Source organism: Diplodia seriata (genome assembly GCF_021436955.1).
Source record: "Diplodia seriata strain FDS-637 chromosome Unknown scaffold_5, whole genome shotgun sequence".
In the NCBI taxonomy this organism is placed as follows: domain Eukaryota; kingdom Fungi; phylum Ascomycota; class Dothideomycetes; order Botryosphaeriales; family Botryosphaeriaceae; genus Diplodia; species Diplodia seriata.
The window spans coordinates 1047887-1072348 of NW_027117312.1; the positions used below are offsets into that span (position 1 = coordinate 1047887).

At 56.9% G+C, this 24462-nt stretch overlaps 9 protein-coding genes across 9 annotated transcripts; 5 read left to right on the top strand and 4 right to left on the bottom strand.

Annotated features, from left to right (window-relative positions):
- Positions 1-2870: 2870 nt before the first annotated feature.
- On the top strand, positions 2871-3883 carry SLS55_005307 (uncharacterized protein; the record flags this gene model as incomplete). Its single annotated transcript, XM_066776757.1, has 2 exons — positions 2871-3354; positions 3411-3883. 2 exons carry the CDS (start codon positions 2871-2873, stop codon positions 3881-3883), a joined length of 957 nt encoding a protein of 318 aa, XP_066632599.1.
- An 84-nt stretch (positions 3884-3967) lies between these two features.
- Positions 3968-4416, bottom strand: SLS55_005308 (uncharacterized protein; the record flags this gene model as incomplete). Its single annotated transcript, XM_066776758.1, has 3 exons — positions 3968-4121; positions 4179-4297; positions 4357-4416. The coding sequence occupies 3 exons, from the start codon at positions 4414-4416 to the stop codon at positions 3968-3970; spliced, it is 333 nt and encodes a 110-aa protein (XP_066632600.1).
- Positions 4417-5195: 779 nt separating this feature from the next.
- Positions 5196-6217, bottom strand: SLS55_005309 (uncharacterized protein; the record flags this gene model as incomplete). Its single annotated transcript, XM_066776759.1, has 2 exons — positions 5196-5831; positions 5882-6217. The coding sequence occupies 2 exons, from the start codon at positions 6215-6217 to the stop codon at positions 5196-5198; spliced, it is 972 nt and encodes a 323-aa protein (XP_066632601.1).
- A 2306-nt stretch (positions 6218-8523) lies between these two features.
- URA3_2 (orotidine 5'-phosphate decarboxylase) lies at positions 8524-9706 on the bottom strand (the record flags this gene model as incomplete). The annotated part of the gene is made up of 2 exons (XM_066776760.1): positions 8524-9296; positions 9394-9706. 2 exons carry the CDS (start codon positions 9704-9706, stop codon positions 8524-8526), a joined length of 1086 nt encoding a protein of 361 aa, XP_066632602.1.
- A 2251-nt stretch (positions 9707-11957) lies between these two features.
- SLS55_005311 (uncharacterized protein) lies at positions 11958-13650 on the top strand (the record flags this gene model as incomplete). Its single annotated transcript, XM_066776761.1, has 2 exons — positions 11958-12830; positions 12883-13650. 2 exons carry the CDS (start codon positions 11958-11960, stop codon positions 13648-13650), a joined length of 1641 nt encoding a protein of 546 aa, XP_066632603.1.
- Positions 13651-14659: 1009 nt separating this feature from the next.
- SLS55_005312 (uncharacterized protein) lies at positions 14660-17073 on the top strand (the record flags this gene model as incomplete). Its single annotated transcript, XM_066776762.1, has 6 exons — positions 14660-14692; positions 15098-15157; positions 15218-15322; positions 15373-16305; positions 16362-16800; positions 16874-17073. 6 exons carry the CDS (start codon positions 14660-14662, stop codon positions 17071-17073), a joined length of 1770 nt encoding a protein of 589 aa, XP_066632604.1.
- A 706-nt stretch (positions 17074-17779) lies between these two features.
- On the top strand, positions 17780-18474 carry SLS55_005313 (uncharacterized protein; the record flags this gene model as incomplete). Its single annotated transcript, XM_066776763.1, has 3 exons — positions 17780-17851; positions 17995-18376; positions 18449-18474. 3 exons carry the CDS (start codon positions 17780-17782, stop codon positions 18472-18474), a joined length of 480 nt encoding a protein of 159 aa, XP_066632605.1.
- Positions 18475-18864: 390 nt separating this feature from the next.
- SLS55_005314 (uncharacterized protein) lies at positions 18865-19793 on the top strand (the record flags this gene model as incomplete). The annotated part of the gene is made up of 2 exons (XM_066776764.1): positions 18865-18871; positions 19147-19793. 2 exons carry the CDS (start codon positions 18865-18867, stop codon positions 19791-19793), a joined length of 654 nt encoding a protein of 217 aa, XP_066632606.1.
- A 1211-nt stretch (positions 19794-21004) lies between these two features.
- SLS55_005315 (uncharacterized protein) lies at positions 21005-23147 on the bottom strand (the record flags this gene model as incomplete). The annotated part of the gene is made up of 4 exons (XM_066776765.1): positions 21005-21214; positions 21273-21452; positions 21505-22627; positions 22690-23147. 4 exons carry the CDS (start codon positions 23145-23147, stop codon positions 21005-21007), a joined length of 1971 nt encoding a protein of 656 aa, XP_066632607.1.
- Between the last annotated feature and the right edge of the window lie 1315 nt (positions 23148-24462).

Here is a 24462-nt window from a genome sequence, read left to right on the forward strand (position 1 = left end):
AGCTTCTTAGGTGTGCCGCTACTTCCAGTGTCCGATCTGGTGCTCTTGCTTCCGAACATGCGTTTCCGCCGCCGCCCCGGCGCGTTCTCTCCTGGCGCATTCGCCGGCGTGTTTGCCGTCGTCTCGATCACGCTCACGCCTGTCCAGAAGCTGCGCGTCAGGAGCGGGCGCAGAATGGGCGCGTTGATTGACAGGAGCCCGATGATCGTTTCTCGAACCCCCCAGCGGTTGATTGTTATGCTGGATGGCGAAGATCCCAGGGTGACGGCTGCGCGGATGATGGCTGCCGTGATGACAAACAAACCAGAGCACAACAACACAGCAATCAGTGCTTTCCTGTAAAAAGGTACCTTCAGCTGCCTGAGCATTGGCAGTGGTATGCAGAGTATGGCAGCGTCTGTCAGCACGTCTGAGCCAAGTCAGCAAAGATGAACCTCCTTGCACAAAGACTCTGCCTTACTGAGGACGACCGTCACCAGGAAGTTCTGTTTCTTGAGTGTACATTGGCTCGGCGGGAGAGGCCTCACCTGCCAATTGCTGTTGTATCTGAAATGGTAGTTAGCGGAACATCCTCATGAGCAAGCGCGGCGTCTTCCGTACGGTCGGCACCCAAGCGATATCGTCAGTACGACAGCCACATATGATGCAGCTGTAAACCAAGCCAAGTATTTCAGGGCTCTGTGTTGCCAAAGCCCAAATGTCAGGCGTTTGCTGTACAAAGTCAATAAGCGTGATTCTCCAATCAACCCAACGCACTCACTAGAAGAAGAGCATGGTAGCCTGTTGCTAGGGTTAGCACAGTGTGGTGCAAGTGCAGTGTTTTGACTGAAACAAGAACAGCACGTCTCTGCCGGGTCATGCTCCCCCCTTCCATCCGGACGAGCTCCAAAATGCGAAACATGCGAGGTCGAAGGCGTAATGAAGCCAAACAAGCCGAGCGCGACTGCCAGAGGCCCGGAGCACAGTGCCAGCGAGCCCACGCACTCGTAACAGTCGCCCCGTTTCCGCATCCGGCTCGTGTGGTGCAGAGCCGTGCTGCGCTTGTATCAGTCTGTCACGATCGGGTTACTTACTTTCATACACCAAATAAGGGCCGTATAGGAATACCAGGCAGCAAGTTGCATCTTTGACCCGTATCTCAACCGCCCACGTTCCGACTCCGTCAATCCGTTTATTGTGGCTGGAGGTACGTCCACATTCGTCCCATACCTATCTATGTCTTCGAGTCAACGGCTTGGTGTACAGAGCTTGCGATGGAATCGCTGTTGTCCTTGGTGAATTCAGGTAATGTGGTGGCGAGGGGCGACTGCATGGACTTACAGCATATGTCGACGAATGCTGCGTCACATGTGTACATTGCGAGTGTCTGGGTCCGTCAGAGAAGTTGTAACGATGGCCAACCAACGACTTACGAATATTGTGATGTAGTCATCGCCTGCGAAACCTCGAAAGCCAACCATTCGAATCCTCACCCCGAATCGTAAGATGATGACCGTAGCTCCGATCCCGAACCATGCCCACACTTCTGGGAGAAAGGCGGAGTCACGCCTCAATAGGGTGTCCAAATCAGGGGAGTCCATGGCCACGCGGCGCGTGCCGCGAAAACGGCGGCTAGAACGGGCTAGAAGTAGAGAAAGGGAAGCTAGGGGACGATATGGGTCTCTTGCATCTGTGTCTGGCTGCAGCGGAAAGCACAAGAACGACGACAAGGAAAGGCGTGCCACTTCTGGAAGCACCAACGGATGAAAAGAACGGCTGCAGGAGGGAAACGGATATCGTTCAGGGCGGACGGCTTAGGGTTTTGATTTCATCATGGCTGACGGGCTAGCGGGGCTTTTACGCAAGTATATGCAGAAGTCTCTTTCTCAACAGGCTAACGAGCCCCCGCGGGACTAGCGGAAAGGAAGCTGCGAGCCAAAGCAAGGCCAATTCTCCGGGTCTCCAGCGCGTCGAGGATAAGCTCGCATGCATGCATTCGATCGGCCGTGTGAGGGGTTCAGCTTAGCGCACCTCCGCAGAGGACGGCGAGACGGCGATAGCCGGTGCGAGCTGCAATGGCATGACAGGCACATGATTGAGGCTTGGACGGGCCGACTGCCGCTGCAATGTGCAGGCAGTGACAGGGTGAAGCCAAGCAGCTGAATCCGCAGGGCTGTCATGGCTTTGTAGGCAGGAACTAGGTGCAGCAGATCGCCTGTCTCCGCCGGTTCGGCGAAATCGAGACCATGGAAAAGTATGCCGGAGTCAGAGGCCGTACGCCGCTGCATACGTCACAAACATGATGGCTGCCCTTGGAGCTGCGGCTGCAGTGCTAGAAAAGCATATCCAGCAAATTGCAGGCGACGGTGCTATGTCCGTCGGCAACGTGCCTGCCAGCCGTTGGTAGGGCGGCCTCGTCGGTGTTCTCGGCTGACGCTGGCCTAACGCTAGATACCTGCTAAAAGGCTCCAGAATCGACCTGTTCTCTAACTTAGTAGTAGCTGGCATGGCGGGGCAACTTCTCAAATACGTCTGCTATTTCTCTCAGGCTGCGCTGAAGTCCATTGAGTGCACAGAGCTGGGCAGAGAGCTCATGGGTGAGGAAGCGGATGAAGCGTCGAGGTTCGAGCTGAAGGAGAGTTGGTAAGCTGGAGAGTTGGTAAGCTGCAAACGACACCCGGTGACCCGACGGGACCGACCGTCTCGGCCCCGGCAAAAGCTGGCTCCGGGCAGGAGGGCCGCGCCAATCAGCTTCGCCGTGGAATTAATTCCGCCTGCCAGCAAAACACCAGCTTACGAGATCTCCCATCACACACTCTCTATACGCCGCCTCAACATGGCACTATTCTGCCACCTAAAGAGCGGCCTCACGCCCGCACCGATCCCCCCATATGAGGTCCTCGCCCCCGTTCTTCCTCATGGCCACGCTCCTCGCAACTCTTAAAAGGGCGTTACTTCCCGCTGCCGCCGCGACTGAAATCCAGCAGCCATTCCACTTCGCCGCCAACCAAACTTCCGCCCAAATGCCCCGAGCTCCTGTCGTTTGTGTCTCTCATGGCGGCGGGCCACTGCCCGTCCTCGGCGATCCGGAGCACGAACAGCTCGCCAGCTCGATGCGTGAACGAGTTCCTGCCATCCTGAACCTGGGCACTCCGGACCAGCCTCGTGCCATTGTCCTCGTTACCGCCCATTGGTCCGAACGCAACCCTACCATCTCCAATGGCCGGAAACATTCGCTTCTTTACGACTACGTCGGCTTCTCTCCGGAGTGCTACCAGCTGAAGTACGACGCACCGGGCGCCCCGGATGTCGCAAACGAGGTCGCTGAAGCCTTGAGGGCCGAGGGCTTGAAGCCCGAGTTTGATGAGAACAGAGGTGTGCATGCACACCATCGTATCCGTCGGGTTGTGATGGCTGACAACGGTGCGCAGGCTGGGACCACGGTGTTTTCGTTCCCATGCTACTGATCAATCCGAAGGCCGACGTACCCATCGTCCAGATGTCTGTCCTAACCTCGGAAGACCCCGCCGACCATTTCCGCATGGGACAGGCCCTCTCCAAGCTCCGTGATTCCAACGTCGCTATCGTCGGCTCTGGCTTTCCGTCCCTGCACAATCTACGCGCCCTGTTCGGGGGCATTGCACAGCAACCGTCGTTCAAGAGCCGGAATGATGCATGGAGCAGGGCCGTCAATGATGCAGTGGGTGAAGAGAAGTCCGAGGAGAGGCGAGAGAAGCTCGAAAAGTGGAGGAAGTTTCCCGGATCATATGACATGCATCCGAGAGGAGGAGCGGACCATTTCCTGCCCCTAATCGTCTGCGCCGGGGCAGCCGGGGATGGCAAAGGGAAGAAGTACTCTGACAAGTACATGGGTATCGACATGTTTTCCTACTACTGGAAATAGAACCCGGTTAAAGGTTAAAGCACATTATACCATTCATGCGAGGGGTTTTGGGTTAGATGTATTGTTGAGAATTCAATTGGTTCCCTAGATCTTGGAACTTTCCGGAGTCCTGGACTCAAATCCTCCAACTGGTTGCGACACGTACAGCTGCATGTCCACCATTGCGCCAAGCTGTGGACCCAATTCCTTGAACCTGGGCGATTGTGAGTGGGCATCGATGGCGGCCTTGTTCTTGTACCTGATGTCGTCGGGTAAGCCATCTGTCCGAACGTTTGGCATGGATGCGGCAACCTACGTTTCGAGCATGGTGAAAACGACCGGGCCCTCGCCAACGGACTTGTGCAGAGCATAGCGAAGGGTGTCTGGCTCATTCTGCTGCACCCAGGCAGCATGGTCGGCGAGCATCTTCTCGATCTGGCAATGTTGGTGAGCAAGCGGTTGCTAACGGTCAAGAGGGCGGAAGCGGGGCACACCTGATCGACCGGTTGGCCAGCCTTGGGCGTGATTATGGCGGTAACGACAATTCCAGACATGTTTCCTCGAAGCTTGAAGTTGTGCGATACGATAGGGAGGCTGTTCGAAGATTATAATATATTTAACGATGAGTGAACACTTGTCGTGACCTCGGGAGCTATGCTTCCGCCTTACCAACCATGAAAAAAAGCCGAGGCTCGACGCACAGTCCCACCTATCCCCACTTTGAGCAGGTATTGGCGTTCTCTGCGCTGATTGGCAGAAATTCCGACCAATGACATTATTCATGCCTGTTTAAACAAGAGACAAAAGATTTAAGTCTTTTAAGCTCACCAAGGACGATACACCCTTTCTACATGAATAGTTAGTTGAATATGATGCAGTATCTGTGCAAGACAGTTGCGGGGTGGGCCATTCCCGTTTGTCACCCGCTGGGGGGGTTTCTAATGCTTCAGCGTATCTTTTCCCGACGTGGAAATCGAGCGCGCTGTGTTCCAAGCTCGGGTTGTTTATTAATTTATCGCTGCAAGCCGATTCCTAAGGCGTCGGCCGCGCGCTGTGCCTATGATGCACGATCTGCGCCCGCTGATCGGCTCACCCCTGCTCGTGCATCGTTATACGTCGTACATGGCGAGGAAATCAACGCGCAGGGGACCCCGATGCATTCCAGATTCTTATTGGAACAGCGCAGTGCTGCCACCAGCTTCGCCTGGATGGAACACGCTATATTCATTTCAGATTCTTTTTCTCGTAGAAGAATCACATCGGGGATAGCAAATTTTCAGAATCCATTTGCTACATACTAGCAGATTCCGCACACCTTCTTGCTGTTGCTGGTTCACAGCGTGAAGCGTTCGAAAAACTCCATAATCAAGGGCGTGGCATCGTAACACGTCTGGCGGCCGTCATCCGCATTTTCATACGTGTCAGGCCAGGTGTGGCCCAAATTCGATGCGTTGTAGTGCTGTACAACGCCGTCACCCCAACTATGCTTCCACGCATCCGGAAATTCCGTGTCGGCGCATACGTTGGTCGTCTTGTTCTTGTCCGGATCAAAGCCGTCGCGGGTAGCCCAGTCGTTCATGTACTCGGGAATGTTGGCCGTATCGCCGCGCTTCGAGGTGCCGTTGTACCCGATCTGTCCATCCGCAAAGCCGTGGAACTCCAGAATCGGGATGGGGGTTCGACCAGGCTTGCAGGGAGGAAGCTCGCCATCAGGTGCACCGAGCACCCCCTCGTAGATGGCCGGGCTTACGGGAGCGAAGGCGGCGATCTGGAGGGAAGCATCGGGGTCGCATGCGAGTAGAGTGGTGAAACCAGCACCGTTGGATTTGCCGGTAGCGTACACTCGAGCGGGATCGATGCAGTAGGTGGAGCTCAAGTTCGCAATGAGCTCGGTAGTGAATTGGATATCGTTGTTGACAGAAACGTTGGCCGAAATGTCTCCAAGCCATTGGTGGGTGCCGCCAGCGGTCTGACTCAGGGTCAGCATTTCGTGTCAAGCCAAGCGTCTGGAGTACTTACAGGCACGCCCTGTGGATACACGGCAATAGCATTCGGGTTGTAGGATTCATTCGAGAATTGCGACAGCTCCTCCTGGAACTTCATGTCCTTGCCGCGGCCATGGTAGGAGAGAATCAGCGGCACGGGGCTGCCCGCGTCGTAGCTGTTCGGCAAGTGAATGCGGTATTGGCGCTCGACGCCAGCGATGTCAATGGTTGTGTTGGTCGACACACCGACTTCGATGCCGTCTGGGAGCTCGTTGCCGCATCCGGCTGGAAGGTCGGCATCTCGGACAGGGGTGCCTGTCGCAGAGGTAGCGCCAAGGCAGGAGATGAGCGTGAGCAGGACTGGGAACATGGCGCAGGGCTGCTGTGCCAAGAGAAGGGAGGACCGCGGCGCCTTTTATCGTCGGCGGCATCGGGAGCTATGCGCGCATGAGTACATGGCCGAAGTCTCTGATGTCAACGGCTGCGGCTGCGGCTGAGGCAGTGGGGCTTGACTTGACGGAGATGGACACCAACAACAATAAATAAAACAGCTGTCTCAAACAGGCAGGCGACACGGCCGGTCGGGCCGGATGCAGCAGGGATGGCCGCGGGTGCAGGCGGCCGATTGTTGGCTTCAGCAACATGACCGGGGCAGACCTGTCTAGTGGTCTGCTAAAATCTGACCGCCGGGGTCTTGATTGGCCCGCCGATCGTTGTGTGGTGTGGAGGAGTTGGACGGGGGCATTCAGCCGGTGGGGGCCATTGTATAATACTCCTCCGGATCCTTCCCGCCACCAGCTCCACGCTCCACGAGCCGCACCCGCCATTGCAATGCCACCTCGCCCAAGCGCCGGCCGGAAGAGAAAGCCAGCACGAGTTCAGGAGACCCGAGGAAGTGCTTCCCAACCACGTTGCCGCCCTCGTCATGTGCGCCTTCTCGCTTCTACTGCTCTCGACCTTTGTCGCAGCCCAGGGCACCAGCAATAAGGACGATAGCCGGGATTGCTTCTTTCCGAATGGCATCCAGTCAAGCGGCAGCCCATGTTTCCCCGATCAAGCTGTTTCTCCATGCTGCGGCCCGGGCTTCATCTGCCTTTCCAGCGGCCTTTGCCAGCCGGGACCAGACACTCGCCGCTCCTATGATTACACCGTCTACCGCTCGTCCTGTACCGATCGGACGTGGAACTCGACTGATTGTCCACAAGTATGCTTGACATGTAAGTCGCTTGCTTCCCGGAATCGCTCGTGCCAGCTCCAACGATGCAATGTACCATGGGCTAACCGAGGTGCCAATCACAGCTTCCGATAGCCTGGACGCCGGCCAAGGCCTGGCAACGTGCGGTACGGGCGGCTCCTACTGTTGCGGGAGGGGATACGACTGTTGCAGCAACGCAACCGATATCTTTTCTTACGGGACTGGCCAAGCCGTCACCACCATACCATACAGCGGCTCCTCCGCCGCCTCGGCCACCGCATCTGCAAGTGCCACGGCATCATCGTCTTCATCTCCCTCTTCTTCAAACAACGCAGTTGCGATAGGTGTTGGCGTGGGTGTGGGTGTAGGCGGCTTCGCCATTCTCCTCGCATCCATTATAGCCTTTCTCCTCTTCCGCCGCCGGAGGAGAGAACATGGAAAGCAGCAGCATGCCAGCTCCGGACCAAGCAACGACGAAGAAGGAGCCCGACTCCGTGGTTTCGAGCTACCAACACGAGAGATAAAGGACGGCCGAGGCCACAATAGCAGCGTATCTTCACCACCACCCATGTACCAATCCGATTCCCAGCTCCATAGTCCTTTGAGTATCCCAGGCGGTGAGAGGGAAGCTAGCGGCGAAATGGTGCCTGGTGCGCCTTTGAATCCGGCTGAGTTTCCCTCTGGGCCAGACCGGGAGAGATACGAAATGGAAGGAGAGCAGCATGGAGAATGGCAAGCAGCGGCGGTACACAGCGATAGGCAAAAGCATGAATTGGCAGCATGAAGCAATCTGAGAGGCCATTGTACAGAAGCATGAAAGTAAGGCGTTACGAGGCGACGAACATATATAAATACCCCACGTCAATACCTTTTATGTGAGCCACTGAGGGCAATTCGGCTCCGGTGAGAGGACCCAAGGAACACTCCAGTCAAGGTCGAGATCGGTGCTTGTAAAGGTGATTTCAGTCTCGCGGCTGACTGCATTGAACTGGTTCGCATCAGCCACACTTCTGAGCTTGAATCCTCACATGGAGATGATGGGGGAGTATGTGCACTCACTTGTAGGGCAAAGCGCAGCGCTAGACCCAAGTAGAATGCGAGTTCAGGGGTTCTTTACTGGAATTTTTTTTTTTTTTTAACAAGAGCGTCTTTTTCTGCCGTACATGTTTAGACCGAAGAAAGGATGATGCTGCTATTAGCTCCTGCAAGCAACAGTATGGCCGAGTGAGCAATGTACAATCGTCGACCTTTTATCCTCTTCGATCGTCACGGACCTCCCCGCCTTTTTCGCTATAGCATGTATCGTCTCTCAACAACCATAAAGCTACTGCTGCAACGATATCGTCGTATATGTGCGAAGACTTGCGCTTGGCAAAAATGCCATAGCTCACCCGAAGCGAACTTTGTACGCCTGTCCGCGTTTATCCCACCGGATGGTACCAGATGTTCTTCTTTGAACTTGACGAAAGAAGGTGATCAGCTCATTTCTTAGCAGTGCGCTCCTCATACGCGGCCCATGCCTCCTTCCTGTACCGTTCGGCCTCCTCGGCCCTGTTGTCGGCCTCGATGATGCCACGGCCGACGATAATGACATCGGAGCCCTGCTCGTAGACGATTTGTCGAGGGCTGGTGTACTGCTGACCCTTGCCGTCACCCATCTTGCCTTCCTGCCCCTTGGGAGGAATCTTGACGCCGGGCGTCATGGTAAGGAAGTTGTCTCCAGGCTCGGTGTTGAGCGAGCGCTGAGCGATGAAGCCCATGACGAAATCCTTTTGCTGGCGTGCAATCTTGACGCACTGCTCAGTGTAGGCGCCGGTCATGAGATTGCCAGCAGAGCTCATTTCAGCGAGCAGCAGCAGAGCGCGCAGGAAGGGGGTGCTGCCCAGCCTTTCCAAGATCTCGTGAGCGTCGTCGTGGTGGCCCTCATCCTCGATAATCGGAGTGGGCTGGGGGCTGATGCTCTGCGAGATGGTCGTCGAGATGGAGACAACACTCTGCTTGCGGTCGTCGGCGGGGTTTCCGTGCTCGTCAACCTCAAGATGGCTTTGATCGGCATGATGCGCAGGAGAGGAAGAATCCGAAGGCTCGGCGCTGATCTCGGTCTGCACGGACTGGTTGAAGGTGGCAATCGCGGTTGAAGCGGCGTCCTTGAGGGAGGAGACAATAGCCGGGCCCGGGAAAATGTGAGCATTGGTGATCTCTGCCCAGCGGGCAATGGCGAGCGGGCCGCCGGTGTACTGCTTCTGGACCGTCTCTAAGCAGAAGAAGACAAATGTCAGCTAATGGCACCTTTGCTCAGAAGGAGATTGCCGCGTGACGACGCGTGGGCAGCCCAATTGGTGGATGTTTACCTCCGATATCGCCAAATTTCCTGTCCTCGAAGACCAGGAACTTCTTGCGCTTCGCAATATCGCGCAGCTGCTTGACGGTGCGGTCGCTGAAGTCGTTGATGATGTCGGCGTGGGTCTTGAGCAGGCATATCGAGTCGCCGACCTCCTCAGCCAGGCTGAGCAGGGCCGCGGTGGACGTCACGTCGGCGGACAGACACAGGTTGGTGCGCTTGATGGCGATGAGACGCAGCAGATAGGCCGTCAGGGGAGAGGTCTCGGGCAGCAGGGCGCGTTCGATGTAGGACTGCGTCCAGGTGGGGTGGTGTTGAGCCATGGCGGGCGAGTTGGCGTCGGCGGCAGGAGAGGTGGTGGAGTAGCTGGCGGGGTAGGCGTGCGAGAAGGCGGAATCGGGCGGGTTAGAGGCTTGCGGCGGGGCCCAGAGGTATATGAGCGATCAGGGACCGTCGCGCGGCGTGCAGGTTGTCGAGGTGGTACAGGCGCACTGGGGACAAATTCATGCCCGCACGCCCGCTGCGGATGTTTGTTAGTGGCTGCCGGCCGCGGGCAGGGATGCTGCCCCACATTGCAGCCGTTTGGCGATCCATTCATCAGAGTCGGTGTCGCCCAGCCCCAACGCCTGTCGCCTCCATCGCCGCAACACCCGCGCGCCAGTCACAGCCGCCGCTGCCGGTGCATCGAACGTGCCGGTCCCTCGCCCACCGGCCTCCTCAGTGGTGAAATTAGGAGCGCAATAGTGAGGCTTGCTGCCGTCTGATTACTGCCAGAGCAGCCACCGTGCCCCAGTGGGGGCTGCGGATGGGCTGATTGTCCAGGGTGCCTCGACCGGTCCGATACTTCGACTGCCGCCTCCTATCGCGCTCGGATGGTGGCGGCATGCTATATTCAGCCCGCGCTCGAGACCATTGGCTACTTAGCTTCAACACCCCGCCTCTGGCAATCGGCCGTGCAGCTTGGCATCTCCCAGCAAGCCATCGCCCACGACACGAGTCTGGCTCCCACACCATCACCTCACCGCGCCCTCCAACCCCGCACAGGTGGTACTGCGCTTGACTACGCAGAAGCACAATCTGGCATAGGCTACGGCCCATGAGGCTTGCTTCCAGCGTCGGGCGCGTCTGCTTCTCGTGTGCTCTACTTTTCCAATCCACCAGTGCTCCCAATGCCCGACGCCGTTGCTGCGCCGACACTCCTCGCAAGCCTCGGTACTCGCGCTGACACGGGTAGAGTCAGGTCCAGAGCTCATCCGGGCCGAAACAGGTCGGCGAGCCGGATCATGTTTCGGCACTGCATGTTTCGTTGATCATCTGTGGAGTCTGGAGTTTGCTTCCACGCAATCTGGCAGCATGTGTTCGGTCCCTGGATCTTGGCCTGAGTCGTGTAGTGTGCTGGACCGTCATTTGAGGAAGCGATTGTCGCAAGTATCTCCGCTATAGCTCGCTCAGGGTCGTCCCGGGTGCGCTGAAGCCAAGGCGGCTCGGTCCGCGACGTTTGTTGCGAGCTCCTGTGGCTCCCAACCTTGCTTGCGGGGGAAATACCTAAGATGGGATCGTTGCAGGTGCGTGGCAAATTGCCCCGTTCGCCTCACTGAAGGGCTCTGAGAAGCCGGACATCAGCCAATGCCTTATGACTCGTGATGCCTTGAGTCCGGACCACGTACGCGTATTGGTCGCAAGGAATCGCACCCGGGTAATACGAGTCCGCCCGTAGTAGACCTGCCGCATGAGGAGATCCTTCCATGTAGACGAGCTCCTGGTGCACCCCTCTCTTCCCCCTGCAGTCCGTTTACCGCAGTAGGCGTACGCAAACACCTTCGATTCTGATGTTGCTTCCACCCAGCTCAACTATAAGATGACTGCAGCATAGAAGTGTGGTTGCCGCAGTCTGAGGACTTGACCTATGGGTTTATGCAACATCCAACGTCTCAGAGCCAGATCAAGAGGATTCCTCGCCGAATGCCGTTCGGCTAGGATATCTTCGACCGCGTTTTCACATCTTGCGAGACCGGCATGCGCAAGCCCGAGTTCCCAACCATGAGTCAGAACCCAAAGATAATTCCATTGTCCCGTGGGCCGGACTTTACTAGTGAATTGATCACCTTAGACTTACCGTCGTTTATAGCATATTGACAGCCCAGTGCTCTTAACCTCGAGACCAAGGGCTCTCATTTGTCTCCATTACTGTCGATTATCTCTACTGTGACTGGACCATGGGATCCACATCAACCGGACATTGGACTCGACTAGCTCCGTAGGTATGGTGCAACATCTTTGTGAAGTAGTTGTCTGGTCAAAGGTCAAGGTGCCGCCGCAGTGGGTTGCGGGTAGTTTGAACACACCTGACTGAAGAGTCGAATGAAGTGCCCGAACGGATATTTCAGCGTTAAGACTGTATCTTTCCGGTCGGCGCGATCCAATAGTATATAAATCAATTTAAGTATCTACGTAGGTAGGGGGTGGCGGTACCTTGCGGCGACGACTTCGGCGATGTGCGTGTTGTGGCGCACGGGCCGTGGGGCGTCGGGCCAACAGCGGAAACCCGTAAACAACGGCTGCCGACACCACAACATGGATCCGCCACAAGTTTCTCAGCAGGCCAAAGGTACTCAGATCCCCATGCACTCGCTCGAAACGAGCAACATTGACGCTCTTGTAGCTTCCTTACCTCCAGTCGCTTCTCCCGACGGCGCATTTGTGGCCTCCGTGACCGCCAACCGTTTGCAAATCCGCGCGGCCTCGTCGCTCTCCATCGTCCGTAGCATACCTTTGCCCGCCGAATACTCTCCTAAGAACTCGCCCATCATACGATGGTCACACATCGGCAGCCGTCAAGGCCTTCGTTTTCTGTTTGCCGACGAGCGCACCGTCCGCGTCTGGGACATTACCGACTCTCGCTGGAAAGCCGTGGTTGACAATGGCAGTGGTGGCATGGGAAAGATAGCGAATGTGGAATTTGGTTCCTCACAGGATGAGGTTCTCGTGTTTTCCGACTTTGGGGCCCGGGTTACCGTGTGGTGCCTGAAGACTGGCCGTAGCGTGGAGATCAGAGATCCCAAATACTACAAAGACTCGAGGGGACATGGATACCGACCCCGCAACCCGGTCTTTGCCCTTCTATCCAGGACTGGACCACAGGATACCCTGACCATACATGCTCCCGGGACATACTTCCTGCTGAAGACGATCACTCTGCCAAGCAGCGACGCCCAAGGTCTCAAATGGAGTCCTGACGGAAAATGGTTGGTTGTTTGGGACGCAGCAAGCATAGGGTTCAAGCTGTTCGTGTATACGGCAGATGGACACCTCTACAGAACATACAGTGGAGACGAGGATGAGGCGATCCGTGGACTGGGCATCAAGAGCATCGAGTGGAGTCCAAGAGGAGACTATCTCGCAGCTGGCGGTCACGATCAGCGGGTGACACTGCTCAGCACACGAACGGTAGGTCGCAGAGAATACATCTATTATTACACACGACTGATTTGATTTACAGTTCTCTCCAGCCGTGTTCCTAGACCACACGTCTATCGTGCAGCTCTCATCAGGCGAGGTTTGGCAGGAACAGGTATCCCCGGTGCGTGAGTATACATTGGTACCCCAGCCAGTCTCACCGCCCGTCGCACAACCCACTGCAGCGGAAGCAGCTTCCAAGAAGGGCATATCTATACTTGCCTTTAACATTAGTGGGGACCTCATCGCCACCAGGGACGACTCAATGCCAACATGCGTATGGTTGTGGGACTTGACCGGGCTTACGGCGCGGACAGTTCTCATACAGCATGCTCCTGTCAAGAGTCTCTACTGGCACTCCAGCATTCCGAATCTGCTTCTTATTCAATGCGCACAAGATGATACAGTCATCTATCTATGGGATCTAGAGAAAGAAGGCGCAAGAGTAGTCGACGTACCATTCGAGAGATCACTGGGCAAGCTGGAGGCTCGATGGCTGCATGATGATGCGGACAGGCGGCCGTCTTTGATTTTTGGCAATACCGGTGGCTTTGTGACGGTGTGGCCGGATGGCAAAGACGCTATTCTGAAATTCAGCCACTCCAGTAGCCGCCCGGGGACGCCTGGGAGCAACGACGAGAGCGAAGACTCGCTGTACAACATCTTGACAGGCCGCACGCCAGTACCAGCGCTGGAAGACTCGACGTCTTATGAAGACTATGAAAACTCGGCCGAGAGTACAGTGCTGGAAGACACCTTCCACGGCAAGAAATACTTGATGGACCCGCTGCGAGATTCCGAGTGCTTCTGAGGGCGGGATGGAGGCGGGATGGGCGTTTGGCGTTACACATGAGTGAGCGAAATTGCTTGGCAGGACAATTGCGAAGGCGCACACGGACCTGGTGTTGGTGGCTTGGAGCAGGGATGTTACCTACGGTTAGGCAGCACAAGACAGCGATTTGCGAGCGAAGCACGGGCGATGATTTGTCAGTGCGAAGGGCACAGCTGCGCCGCGATGGCCCACAGGCAGAGGGCGATGGCCGACGGGCGCAGGTAGATAGAGCGGGATCAGGCGGCCGTGCTGCTGGCAGAGGCAGAGGGACGGCGCATGCTGCGGCACGCCGCCGGCGTTGGGTGGACGGACCTCGAGGTTGAGGACTGCCCCACCTGTTGGTGGTCACTCGGCCGCGAGACTGGCGGCCAGCAAACACAGCGCTGCCGCAATGGACGCAAGACATGGACGATAGAGGCCGCGGGCAGCCTGCGGACTGCACAATGGAGCCCAATGCAAAGCAATGGACGCGCACCGCTTGGGCAGGCCCGGGGCGCGACGGCGCCAAGCATGTGAGAGCGATCACCGCCCGCCATGTCGAGCGTGCGCGCGCCGTGGCTCAGCGCGCTGACACCGCCGCATCGCTCACCTCTGCGCAAAGGATTCAAGAGGGCAGCCCTGCTCCCGCCTCTTTGCACCACCGCCCCTCGCTGCTCCCGCCTGCTGCTCCGCTGTCCCGCCGCCCTGCTGCTCACCTGCCACCGCAGGCCGCTTTATTGCTCCAGACAAAGCATCGCAGCGTGCCGCTCTTGGCCGCGCCCTCGCAGCCAGCCTAGCCAGTCCCGTATTGCCGCCGACGAACCCATGTCCCAAGGCTGACTTCCGCTAACTGTGCACATCACTCAGCCGCAGCAGCAGCAGCCAGCAGCAGCAGCCAGCACCACCTCTCTGCCTGCCAGCTTACACCCGCCTCTGCGCCCGCCCCTCGCTCACTTTTCTTCCCTCCTCGCCCACCTTCCCTCCCGCCCGACTCCCCTCCTCTTCCTTCATGTCGTCCATGAACGCTCGCTTCAAAAACCTCGTAAGCGGCTCGAGACGGCGATCTTCCAACAACGTTGCGGCCCAAAACACCACGCCGACCCCGCCCCCGGGCAGCACCAGCTCGCTATCCCCGCCCTCCAACGCCAGCTCGTCCAACACCTCGCTCCCCATGAATCCCAACAACCCGCTCGGCCGCCCGCCCTCGTACACGTACGCGCCGCCCGGCCAGCACCTCGCTGCCGGCACCCACCCGCCGCGCACCTCGAGTCCGATGCCGCCCCCACCCATCAACACCGCCCAAGGTCATTACCCGCCCCAAGGCCAGATGTATGGCCAGCCGCCGCCTGCCGGGCCGCCGGGCTACCCTCCGCAGGCACAGCAGCCAAGCTACGGTGGATATGGGAACCCGCCGCCTGCAGGCCCCCAAGCATACGCACGTCCGCAGGCTGTCGAGGTCGAGGGCGCGGGACGGAGCAAGGCTCAGTTGATTGTCGGCATTGATTTTGTAAGTCGGCGTATGGCTTGTCCGCTGCGGGAATGCATGACTGACATAGCACGCTTGCAGGGCACTACGTTTTCTGGCGTCGCCTTCGCCTTCGCTACCAACACCGAGGCGAAGGAAGACATCATTACTGAATGGCCCGGCGCAGGAAACCAGACAAAGCAAAAGGTGGGTCCGGCTGCGTTCTAGATGGGGCGCGCGCACTGATCCCTCGCCAGATTCCCACTGTGCTCTATTATGACCAGTATCAGAAGGTCGTAGGGTGGGGGCCAGATATTGCCGACGCTTTAGCCCCCACTGGCTACCCTAAGCCCGGTGTGCAGAAGGTGGAGTGGTTCAAGCTTCAGCTGATGCTCTCTGGCAACACCTATATCGACCCTATCAACCTGCCGCCGCTTCCTCCCGGAAAGTCTGAGATCGATGTTGCGGCCGACTACCTTTTCCACCTGCGCCAGGCCATGCGCAACCAGCTGCAGAAGACCCTTGGCGAAGTCTTCAACCGCGAGGAGCGCAACATCCGATACTACCTCACCGTGCCTGCCATCTGGAATGATGCCGGGAAAGCTGCGACGAGGGCGGCCGCTATCCAGGCTGGCTTTCTTCGGGATGAAAACGACAACAGGTTGACGCTCATCACTGAGCCAGAGGCGGCAGCAATGTTCTGCTCCAAGACCGGTTTGTTGAACCTCAAGGTGCATGACGCAGTTTTGATTGTCGACTGCGGTGGTGGTACAGTCGATTTGATCGCCTACGAGGTCGAGGAGGAGCAGCCCTTTTCTGTCGCAGAGTGCACGGCAGGCTCAGGTGACTCTTGTGGTTCCACCGCGCTGAACCGGAATTTCAGCAACATTCTGCGCGCCAAGATTAGGAAGATGAAGCTTCCAGATGGCTCCAAGACTGCAGGCAAGGTGTACGCCAAATGCATCATGGACTTTGAGAACAGAATCAAGGCAGACTTCAGAAACAATGGTCAAAAATGGGCTGTTGACGTCGGTATCGAGGCCGAGTTCCCCGAGGCTGGTATCGAGGAGGGCTACATGACCTTCACGAATGAGGAGATTCTGCAGTGCTTCGAGCCTGTGGTGAATAGGATTCTGGAGCTTGTGCGGAATCAGATCATCGCGATCCAGGCGCAAAACAGGAACCTTCAGGTATGTTCTGGGTACGTCCAGTCGTGTGCATGCAACTATACTCACAGACTTCATAGAACGTGCTGGTCGTCGGCGGTTTCGGTGCATCGGAGTATCTCTTCCAGCAGATCAAGCTCCACGTACCTCCACAATTCCAATCCAAGGTTGTGCGCCCCATGGACTCGGTGGCTGCCATTGTCAAAGGTGCTGTCACTGCTGGCATTACCGAGCGCATCATCACGCACCGTGTTGCTCGGAGACACTACCTTATGGCAACCCTACAGCCGTTCAAGGAGGGCCATCATCCAGAGCAGTACCGTGTTCCTTCGCTGGATGGCAAGGATCGTTGCAAATTTACTCGCCAAATTTTCGTCCAGAAAGGCCAGCGAGTCAAGATCGGCGAACCTGTCAAGGTTTCTTTCTTCCGGCAGGTGGCTCCTGGGGCGACCTTGATGTACGAGGATATCCTTTACGCTTGCGACGACGATGTCTGCCCGGAGTACACCAAAGATCCCCGTAAGTCTCACTTCAATCCCGCTTGTAGACTGGAACTTGAATGGAGTTGCGAATTAACCAGCATGATGAATAGGTATCAAGGAAGTCGTTACGCTCACCTCGGATCTGTCACGCAAGAATCTGGAAAAGGACTTCGAGCGGATGGACACGCCACAAGGCACTTTCTACCGCGTGTACTTCGATATCTATCTCACGCTGGATGGCAGTGAGTTCAACGCTGAACTGGTTTGCCAGGGCGAGGTCATGGGCAGATGCACTGCCAAGTTCAGATGAAGTAGCAAAAATTATTTGGGCGTTCTGGGAGAGGAGGAAGAATCGCGCAGGAAATCGATGAATGCGACCGACTCCATGACCAAAAAAAAACATAGGGACGATTCCGGCTTCGGGCCAAGAAGTCCCGTTATGCGATCGGTCCTCTATTGTTTTATGTCTTCATGTTTGTTGTTTTTTCTTACATACCCCCAAGCTCTTTACCATGAAACTTTCAATGGCTTCGCTTACTTTCATTTCCACCCTGATTACGGACGTCACTCTTAATATTGAATTACCTTCTGATCAAATGATGCTATCAGAGATGGGTGCTCGTTATGCGTAGGAACCAACTTTCGTTGGCAAAAGCGGGTGGCAAGAACATGTATATGTTCGACGAAAGACGGGACAGAGCGAACTTTGCAAAGTCGTACCTCCATGAGTGTGAGTTCGTTGAGCTGTGTATGAGTGCGTGGAAAGATACAGAGTTGTGAACAAAACCGACGCTATGGTTGTATCAATTGACGAGCCATGCCAGGCCGCAACACGGCCAGCATTTGTTCACCATGCGGGGAAAATATCTTGAAACGCTTGCAGCACACGGACCAAGACCCTTTTCCTCAAGAAGGTGCTTTTGCTCTCCACAGCCTTGCTCTCCACTTCACACTCCGACCAGCCCCGGCGGTTTCCCCAACAACGCCATCACCTGCTCAACGTCAACACACCAACAATGAGCGGCTTTTCGGATCGCGAAGTGCAGCTCATGGCTTGCGCCTTCCAGGCCATGAAGGCACCGCCCGAGGTGTGTTATTTCCGCGCTCGTCGCTCAACGCACGAACATTCCCACGCTGCATCTCACTTCTTGTTGTCCGCTTCGTTTCACCGCCTCACGTTCTGCCTTTGACCATTCGACATGATACTGAAATTTGGCCCATGCTTTCACAGATCGACTACCAAGTCATGGCACGCCTGGCCGGCATGTCGAACCCGGGCTCCGCCAGCAACGCCATGCGCGCCATCCGGCGCAAGCTCGATGCCCGCGTCCCTGGTACCGGTAGCGCTGCAGCCAATGGCTCGCCTGGAACCCCGAAGAAGACGCCTCGTGCCGGTGGCACGGGAAAGAAGCGCACCGCTGCGACGATGATGTCGACGGGCAGCTTCTTCGATGACGACGCAGAGGCCAACGCGGAAACTGTCGCGGAAAGCCCGTCCAAGAAGGGCAAGACCAAGGCCCGTGCCAATGGCGGCGAGGATGACGACGGCGCGGTGAAGGTGAAGAAGGAGAAGCGAGGTGAGGAGGATGAGGCGGAAGAAGAAGAAGAAGAAGGTGAGTTTACTGATTGTCGTGCTTGCAGCAGCAGCACCATCGTAACAAACACTGACAGTAGCATGCACGCAGAAGACAGCTACATCGAGGAAGTCTAAACTCGCCTCCACGCTAAGAAGTCATCTCCAAACCCAAAAAAGAGTGGACAAAATCACGTGGAACTGGGAGTTCTGGATTGGGGTTGAGCCTTCTGCATTTCCATCACTCCTCATTTCTTTTTCCTTGCTTGCCTTGGTTCAACTAGCGAGATACCCGTACATACGGCCGAAGGTGGCAGTATGGGATAATGCGATCAGAGAGAACCTGCATAGTGCCGTGATAGCTGCGCCTCATCATATGTACTCGATTCGATCCACAAATCTTCCAGCCAGGCGGGAGGCCATCTCCTTCGAAAGAGTGCCGACACTCTTAGGCAGGCAGTCCAGGAGGGGTGCACAGCGATCCTGCAATGGTAACTCAAAGCAATACATATCATCTATCTGACATCAATGCTACGTCCGAACCTGCGAGTGTGTCCAAAAGGCCGGAGTTGAGGGTAAAGTAATGGCCCGACATCCCCGATAAGCCCGCCCATCCCCACCTTTCGAGGCGTCGCGCAGGGTATATATGGCCACCACCATCTAGCCCGGCAGAAGAAAAGAGACAGGTCACCTTGGAAACAGCAGAAGCGCACTGAGTAGGCCTGTATATCGAAGCAGAGGGCGGGGCACCTGATTCCAGCCCGGCAAACGCATCTCAACGTCCGTCACACACGTACCTCCACCGCCCAGCGACCTACACCATGGCCACCAAAACACCACCCGACGGCCCCGTCGTCCTGACCCTCTCCCCCGACGAACTCTCCACCCAAACCCTCAGCACGCACACGCTCCAGCGCGCGCTCCACGCGCTCCACGCCGACGGCCTCGTCGCCCTCGCCAACGCCGTGTCGCCCGCCCACCTCGACGCGCTCGACGCCCGCATGCAGCGCGACGCCGCGCGCCTGCTCGCCCAGCCGTCCGATGATGTGCACCGCAACTTCGGCGCCGCGACGGGCAACATCCAGCAGGAGCCGCCGACGACGCCGTCGCTCGTGCACGCCGACGTCGTCGCCAACCCCTTCGCCACCCAGCTCACCGAGTGCGTCCTCGGCCCGCGCCCCGTGCTGCGCTTCTACTCGGCCAACACGGCCGCCCGCGCCGAGGGCAGGCAGCCGGTGCACGTCGACCTCGAGTTCGGCGGCTACCCGACCCACTTCGCGTTCGGGTACTGCGTCAACGTGTGCCTGGACGACGTGGGGTTGGAGAATGGGGCGACGGAGGTGTGGCTGGGGAGCCATTTGGTGGGCATGGTGGAGGGGCGGGAGTGCGTGGACGTGATTGATGAGGGGCTGGTGAGTTTTTTCGTTTCTTCTTGCCTGGGAAAGTCGAGGTGCTGACCAGGGATCGCAGGTTGAGGAAAGGAGGAGAGTCAGGCCGCCGGTGAGGACGTGCTTGCCCAAGGGGGCGTTGGTGATTAGGGACTTTAGGCTGTGGCATGCGGGGATGCCAAACCTGACGGACGTGCCGAGGGTGATGTTGGTCACGATCCACTTTGCGAGGTGGTGGAGGAGCAGATTGAAGATCAAGTTGGAAGAAGGATCCAAAGGAAAGATTGAGTGGGGTGGGCTGGAGCCCGCCGTCGAGTGGGTGGAGGATGGGTACGAGTATCTGAAGGGGGCGCATGATTTCACCTTTGCGCAAGAAGTGGAGTAGCTTCCGGCGGATGCTGGAACCAACAAGTCTGCCGGCCTGTTGATGCGCTCCATGAGCCGCTCTCGCAGCAGCACCGCCGTATTGCGGAACATGTCCGAATTGCTGTTCCCCACCAGCAGCGTGCGAAGAAGTAGAGATACACCTCTAACGCGTCCCCTTGACATACTCTCGGAAGAGCAACACGTCCTCGATCCGGTCCTTTGCCCCGGCTCATTGCCGCATCTGAACTTATAACATATCCGGACCACATTAATACACACGGTAGCACCTGTCCGACTGTTAGTCTTGTCGATATATAGTCCACCATTTATTGCGAACCAACGTCCCCGCCTTCCGATCCCACCTGCTTCAGGATCGTGGATCTCGAGACGTTTGGTAAGCAGCCATCATTCCTCTATCAGCTGCGTGGAGCGGGCCGCGGCTGCCATGCTGCAGTCTTTTTCTTACTATTGAGCCCGACGGAGATAACAGCAGAATCGAAGGTGTGTTGAAGTATTGATTGACGTGGCTAGGGGCCGAAAAGAAACAACGTTGTAGAGCGATTTGAGCGTCCTTCATCGGCGGTGAGATATTTCCATTCACATGAAAACAAGTCACGCTAGTTAGTAAGAAATTTCGGGGCATCGTGAAGAACATTCTTCCTGTGCTCTTTTCCTCCCGAGAACAGCCTGTTGAAACGCCCACTGATCCAGAACGTATCGCCATAACGACCAAGAAACCCCTAGCCCCAACGCCTGCCTCCTGCTGCTCGTACAATAAAGCCTGGTAGATACTGTGGCAAGCTTCATGGGCTACCTATGTACGGCATCTGTGCCTCAACCGCTAACACTGTGCACAAGAAGACGAGCTGGTGAGTGCAAAAATGACAAAAGCGTGCGGGAAGACCTATGGCGAATTAAACATCAAAGTATCCAACTTCACCAGGAAAGCTCGCCCAAAAGTCTTGGGTCGCGTTCATGAACATGGCATCCAGATCCGCGTCAGAGATTTTGAGGTCTACATTTGTCCAGTCTTGGGTGAGGAAAGCATCGTCGGTGAGAACCTGATCCACAGGATTGGTGGTCCCTGCATGTTCAGCTCTGGCGAGGACGCTTACATCAGGGGGCTTGGTGGGGTCAGCACGATAATGATTCGTTGGGCTTTCCATGCAAGCAAAGACTTACATTCGAGCTTGGTACTGTTTGGGTGTTGCCTTCTTCATCGGGCTGAACCGGCGACGGCTGAAGAGCACCGTAGTCGATCATCGCACTGCGAATGGTTCGCTGCTCAGCGTCCGGAATGCTGCCACCGCCCTCAGTGCGGGCTCTGCGGTAACAGGCTTGCATGCGCTTGATGGTTTCGAACTGGTGAATTGTTAGCATACGGATGTGCTGGTCCGTACGGAGGGCAGCATACCCATTGCTGGGCCATCGGCCACTGTTCCTTCATCTCTTTCAGAAACGTACATCCCCGGACAATCTGTTCCTTGCTCTTGGCCATGGTCATGACACCATCTACTTCATCGAAATGGAAGCTATTTCGATAGACGATAACACCTACGGCAGTGTAAATAGTGAAGCCGATCCAGGGAACGAGTCCGCGGACAAAGTAGAACCCGAAGGACTGGATCTTGTCGACCATGTCGCACACAGTGGTCGCCACTTCGAACAACTCCTTTCTCGATGACTTGCGCCACTCAGTCCAATCAGAGCTCTCCCGGGAGTCAGCGCCGTTAGTTTGTGAGTCCTGGCCGGGCCCAAGCATCGGCAGGTACGCGCGATGAAGGAACATCAAGCTCATGAAATGGATGCAGTGCATGTAGATGAAGCCTTGGCCCTGCTCGAGCGCGTTGTGGGCTTCGAGGTTCCAGATGCTGTATTGGAGCCTGACTGGGAGGGAGTGCGACCACGCCCGGAGAGAAGCAGAGAGTTGTTGAAATTCGGAAGTCGGTCCCCATGGCAGTTCTTCGTCCATGAGATTCGAGCAAGCCCAGGAAGCCACAGCACCCCACACATCGGCAATCCGTAGACTGAAGCCAATGAGGCTGAGGTTTCCCAGGGGCAGCATGGCGGAAAAGGGACTGAACGACCCGTCCACTCTCGGGCATCTGACGGCTTCACCAAAAACATACATGTCGGTCTCACATGGCAGCTGAATCCTCATATCTGCGGCAGAAAGAGAACGCTTCCGACCTTTGCCGCCGCTCAAAAGGCTGTCCATCAGGAAGCAGGTCCAGGCAGTGCGGCGGCGTTCTTCAGCAGCAATGAAGTCGTGAGGACTGGCCACGCCACTGGAAGAAAGCGGGGGCTCCTCGCAAAGGTTGAGGATCTGGACCATACGGATGGCCATGCCCAGGTAGAACCAAGCCCTCCTGCCATTGCCAGCACCCCAGTCGTGGCCGGTCAGCATCAGCAGGGCCTGGATGCGTGAGAGACTGGGCGACTCGATCTCAGGCTGGAGGATGTGCCGAGCATGGGCGGCGAAAGCCTTGCTAGCATCCGTCGGGGTGGCGTAGGGCCCCGGGGCGTGGCGGCTGAACCTGCGAGCATCACGGTGAGGATGGAGTCGGCGGGTGGGAGCTCGCAGGCACGTGAGACCTACCTTACCGCAAGCGCCAGGATGGCCCACACAACCCACGGGTCAAGGGCCTTGTCATTGACGCGTGTCAGGAAGGTTGGGGTGTGATGGAAGCTCCACTTGTAGGAGCAGCGCAGATAGCTGTTCTTGATCTCATCCGTCAGCAGCTGGAAGCCGTCGACGTCCTGCAGCGAGGTGTCGAGACCGGCGGGAAACAGAGCGCGCACGGCAGCCGAGCCATCGTGGGCGTAGGCGGGCTGCGGACGAGCGGGGGGAGAGGGACCCTCACGAAGAGGGGTGGAAAAATCAGAGGTCTGGCGGCGGCGCTTCGACTGCCGGTGGATGGCGGAGGTGCCGGGTGGCGGGAAACGGCATTGGTCTGCCCGACCGGCGGCGCGACAGCGGTCACAAGGCGGTTTGTCCTGGTGGATGCATTTCTGCTTGGCGTTGCGGCAGGTGACGCAGGCAATTGGATTCCGCATGGCATGGAGGAGGCTGTGACTGGTTTCCCGGATGGTGAAGCCAACGGGTCCGCGACTGCCCAGGAAAAGGCCGGTGTTGCCCCGACCGCCACTCCGTAAGTAGCAGGTGCACCCTCTAAGCTTCCCCGACGATGCCACCACTCTTCTTTTGGATCTGGTTCGCGGCACTGGATGCGAGCCTTGGGCACGTGCAAGACCACCCGGATACTGGACTCTACGTCTACGTGAATAAGGTGCAATATGTCTGTGAACCGGATTGTCGTGGCCGCTGCCCCCCGCTTAGTGAAGACTTTGAGAAAATATACGGACGCCACTCTCAGCCCGATGTCGCAATTGGCATAGGGGAAAGCGATCCGTCTTCTCGTTGTCTCGGCCGCCTGGCCACTTGAAAGAGGAGATTGGAGACCCCGAAATAACCTAACCTGAAGAGGTCTTGCACACCAGAAGACCAGTAGCGCTAATTTAGGAAAGAAGTAACAATACAAATACCTCCACATGATATCCACACCAAACTCCTATTTTCCACACTTTACAACGGCGTTCTCAATAGCCCAGAGGAAACGACTCCTATCGCTGAGTGCGAAGTGACAATTATCCATGTCCGAGAAAGACCTGGCAACGATGAGTTGAGGGAATGGATCAAATGAGAATTTACGCCAACGGTCTTTACAAAGGCTCGTTCAAGTGCGAGTAGCAACCAGCAGGTCCCGATGTTTCGAGTGCGGTTGGAGCTTTCAGTCGCACGCGCAGCTAGACGAGAAAGTAAGGGTTTCCACCAACCCCAACTGCAGGAGATCATGATGCGAGGTGTGAAGATGCTTTCCTTACTCTCGGGTGGAATGCCAGGTGAAACGCAGGATGTTGGCTGGCATCCTTACTTGCGCCCGGAATATCCAGGGATGGAGACTGCGGAGAAGCGTGCAAGCTGGGGACGCATACCTGTCAGCGTACAAAATGCCCTGCTGTTTCGTGCTGAGCCTTTCCATTGGGAAGGTGCCAATAACTCAAGGCTGGCATCGCTTCACCATAAGCCACCAAATAAAGCGCAGTTAAAATTGTGTTTATAGCCTGATCCAGCACAAGCGTCAAGCCTAGAGCGATGGCGGTGCTGCTCCTCACCTAGCACTCACGATAGGACGGCCCCCTCCTGTGCCGCCTGCTTTAGTGCGCATTCCGAAAGTGCACACCAAAACTTACCCTACGCGCGTGGACCACGCTCATAAACGATCGCGTCTCGCGCGTTCATGAAACCCCTCCTATTCCCCCAACACTTGCCATCAGCAAGCCTGCCAGTGCCAACGGCGAACTGCAAGCA